The sequence below is a fragment of the Drosophila persimilis genome, unplaced genomic scaffold, assembly GCF_003286085.1.
Source record: "Drosophila persimilis strain 14011-0111.01,24,50 unplaced genomic scaffold, DperRS2 tig00000000-arrow-pilon, whole genome shotgun sequence".
Taxonomy (NCBI): domain Eukaryota; kingdom Metazoa; phylum Arthropoda; class Insecta; order Diptera; family Drosophilidae; genus Drosophila; species Drosophila persimilis.
The window spans coordinates 10198137-10201236 of record NW_020825288.1 but is presented as its reverse complement, the minus strand read 5'-3'; the positions used below and the strand labels follow the sequence as shown (position 1 = coordinate 10201236).

At 44.7% G+C, this 3100-nt stretch overlaps 1 protein-coding gene across 1 annotated transcript; it reads left to right on the top strand.

The window, feature by feature from the left end:
* The first annotated feature begins 2532 nt into the window (after positions 1-2532).
* LOC6588057 (shematrin-like protein 1) lies at positions 2533-3100 on the top strand. Its single transcript, XM_002013125.2, has one exon. The coding sequence runs from the start codon at positions 2645-2647 to the stop codon at positions 3035-3037; it is 393 nt and encodes a 130-aa protein (XP_002013161.1). The 5' UTR covers positions 2533-2644; the 3' UTR covers positions 3038-3100.

Genomic DNA, 3100 nt, shown 5'->3' with positions numbered 1-3100 from the left:
TGGAGATCGATTGTGCAAATTGTATATCAAGACTGAATTCAAGGGCGGACGTTCCTCAATGCAGTAGTGCAAGCGAGAGCGCGATAGACCGACAGAAGAAAGATGCAGAAGGCGAAAAAAAATGTGAGAAAACGGCTGCTGCCGTGCGGCATATATGTAAATATATAATCTATGGATTATGGTCTAATTTTGGGCTGCGTAATACAATATAAACATTTCTTTGAACTTTTAAACTAAACACACAAAAAGTGAAAAGGGAAGAAAAATGTACAACTCATGATCAAGTATGGCCTGTAAAAATAATACAACAATTAATGCCTTCGCTGCTCGAACAGGACAGGCCTGTTTACTTCTAGGTTGTTTTTGAAGACATGTAATTATGCATAATTAATAATTAAAGTCAGCTAAATTGCCGCAGAGAGCAGTTCAAGTACCCGTAAATCATAATGTTCTGATGTAGCTGCACTCATTAAAGGGAAAATTGCGTTTTTGTTGTTAAATAATTGTGTGTACAGGTAGTACGAGTATGTTGTCAAACTTTTTCAACGTGAATCGACATTAAATTAATTAAAAAGAATTTTTTGTGTAAGGCATCCATATCCATACCTTATGCTTTTTTGCGCATATCCCATTTCCCTTTATATGCCCTTAATACAAAATATATGGACATCGAAAAGCTCTTAAAAATACAAAACTTTAAATGCCCTTTTTGCCGATTCTGGTGAAAGATTGAAAATGTTCATTAAAAGATGAGTAAATTTGAATTCTCAAATAAATTAAATCTGATTTAATTGGATGCGTTTATAGATGGCTGAATTTTCTTCGACTCTTTTCAAAACTACACCCCGTTGGCGGCTGGTCTATCTCATATTTACATAGGTTGAACCTAAGGTCATCAAGAGTAGATCTTCTGGATGGCCAAGTTTTTTTTGCGTTCACTTCGGGTAGACAGAAAAACTTCAAGAAAAAAAGCTTGACCCTCAACCCATTCCCAAAATCGCATATTTATGCTGGTCCGGAAGTTTCAGCATTCGCATCAAAACGTGAATGAATTACCTGGCGAGACCCGAACATCTGACCGTCGGCTGCGCTGGCGCCAATGTAAATTAGTAATTTAACTAATCGCCAACTGGTTTTTGGAGAGCTGGAGAATATATTTTTGTCTGCTGGTCCCTCCCTGCTCCCGCTCCTGCTCCTGCTGCCGCACTGCTGATTATGACAATCGTCAAAGTCAAAGTAGTTTTTCGGCGGCTGTGGCCGAGTAAAAAATGTATTTTTAATTTATGCCGGGGCTGTTGGTTTTTTCCGCCCGTTTTTTGTTGCACTCTCTGGGAAATTTATGCGGAAGTTTACAGCATCCACTGGATCGGTGTACTGCGAGTGGGACTGAAGACTGGGGACTGGGGACTGGGGAGCACGGCAGGAGGATGTTGAATCTGAAAATGTGCATCGTTTTGACGTTGACATCGTTAATTGACCCAGTTTCTGGACTGGCTAAAAGCGTTTAAATTTGAATAAGCAAATTTGGGCAGCGAAATGGAGCGATTTCCCCATCGCCCTGCCACAACGAAAGCTTTGCATAAATGAATTAAAGTGCCGCAGCTCTGGCTTTGGATTAGACTTAGGATTTGCCGATTCGCAATTTGCCAAAACACATGCGGCAAAACCGCAATAGGGCAATGGAGAGCTATAGAGCTATAGAGCTATAGAGCCGAGGCGCTTCAGAGTTATAGAGCCATAGAGCCGAGGCGCTTCAGAGTTATACATCGATTGAGCCATCGAGCTATAGAGCGATGGAGCCATCGAGCATTGTTAATGGCCAGCCAGCGCTCATAAAACAAACAGCGTGCCAAACAAAGCCAAACAAACATACAGACAAACAGACACACAAGCCGGCAAACTGGCAAACTGGCAAACTGGCCGAAACGGGCAAACAACCAGAACAACAACCAACAGCAATTCACACTTACGCACCCAAAGCCAAAGTTGGAGGAGGCGTCGCTTATGACGTGCGCCGGAATCTGAATGTGAATGTGGTGGGCCTGGAATGAGAGAGGAATGAGGATGAGAGGCTCGCCAGGTCAATAGCATAACTAACCTTCGAATGAAATTAGCACATTTACACAGCTTAGCCGACCACAGCCACAGCCCGGTCGAAGTTCGGCCGCCACAGAGTGAAATGCTTTGCTCTTTAAACCGCCGTACACCTGGCCATTCGATTCCATGAACGCCACTTAGCGCGCCACCCAATGGCCACGGCGATTCAGAGCTGCGAACGGAGAGCAAGTGCCTGGATAGGCATACGTATATGAATTAGCTTTTTGTTCCCCTTTGGCCGCACTCGCATATTTTAATAGTTTGTTTTATGACATTTACATTAGCGTCTCATTTTGCTAACAAGCAGCAGGGCAACAGCAGAGCCGAGGTAGCAGGAAAAAAAGAGAACAAAAGTTTCTATTTTATGCCCAAAGTTCTAGGCTATAAATGCGACGGGCCAGACCTGCCCAGGTCACAGTTTGCCTCACAGCATCCACCCAGACGGCACACGGAACACGGAGCACGCAGCAAGCAGCACGGAGTGCGCGGACACACCTAAAAACCCACTGATAAAGTCAAACAACCAGTTCAAGGAGTCATAAGGATAATGCGTAGCTGGCTTTTATTGGGATTATATGCGCTGCTAATCGCCGCAACAGTTGGCCAGCCGCTGGAGCAGAATGCGCCTGCCGAGACGGAGGGATCAGAGCGAGGAGAGCGCGTGAGTCGCCAAATTGGCTATCCATATAGCTACGGAGGATATGGGGGCTACGGAGGATATGGGGGCTACGGAGGATATGGAGCTGGTATACGCTATCCTTATTATCCTTATGGCAATCTGTACGGCTCCATCAGCCTGGGGCTGGCGGGCAGCGGATATTATGGTCGTCCTTATGGTTATGGCAATGGCTATAATATTGGATATCCGCTCATTGGCGGCTTTGGTGCTACTGCCGGAGGCATCTACGGCGGTGGTGCACCATTCGCCCCATTCGCTTAAGAACCAAAAAAGTACAAATAGAAACGAAAACACTTGACAGAATCCCAGTAAAGAGAAAACTAC

Excerpts from the sequence above, each read along its gene's own strand:
- LOC6588057 (XM_002013125.2), top strand. The coding sequence starts at position 2,645 with ATGCGTAGCTGGCTTTTATTGGGATTATATGCGCTGCTAATCGCCGCA.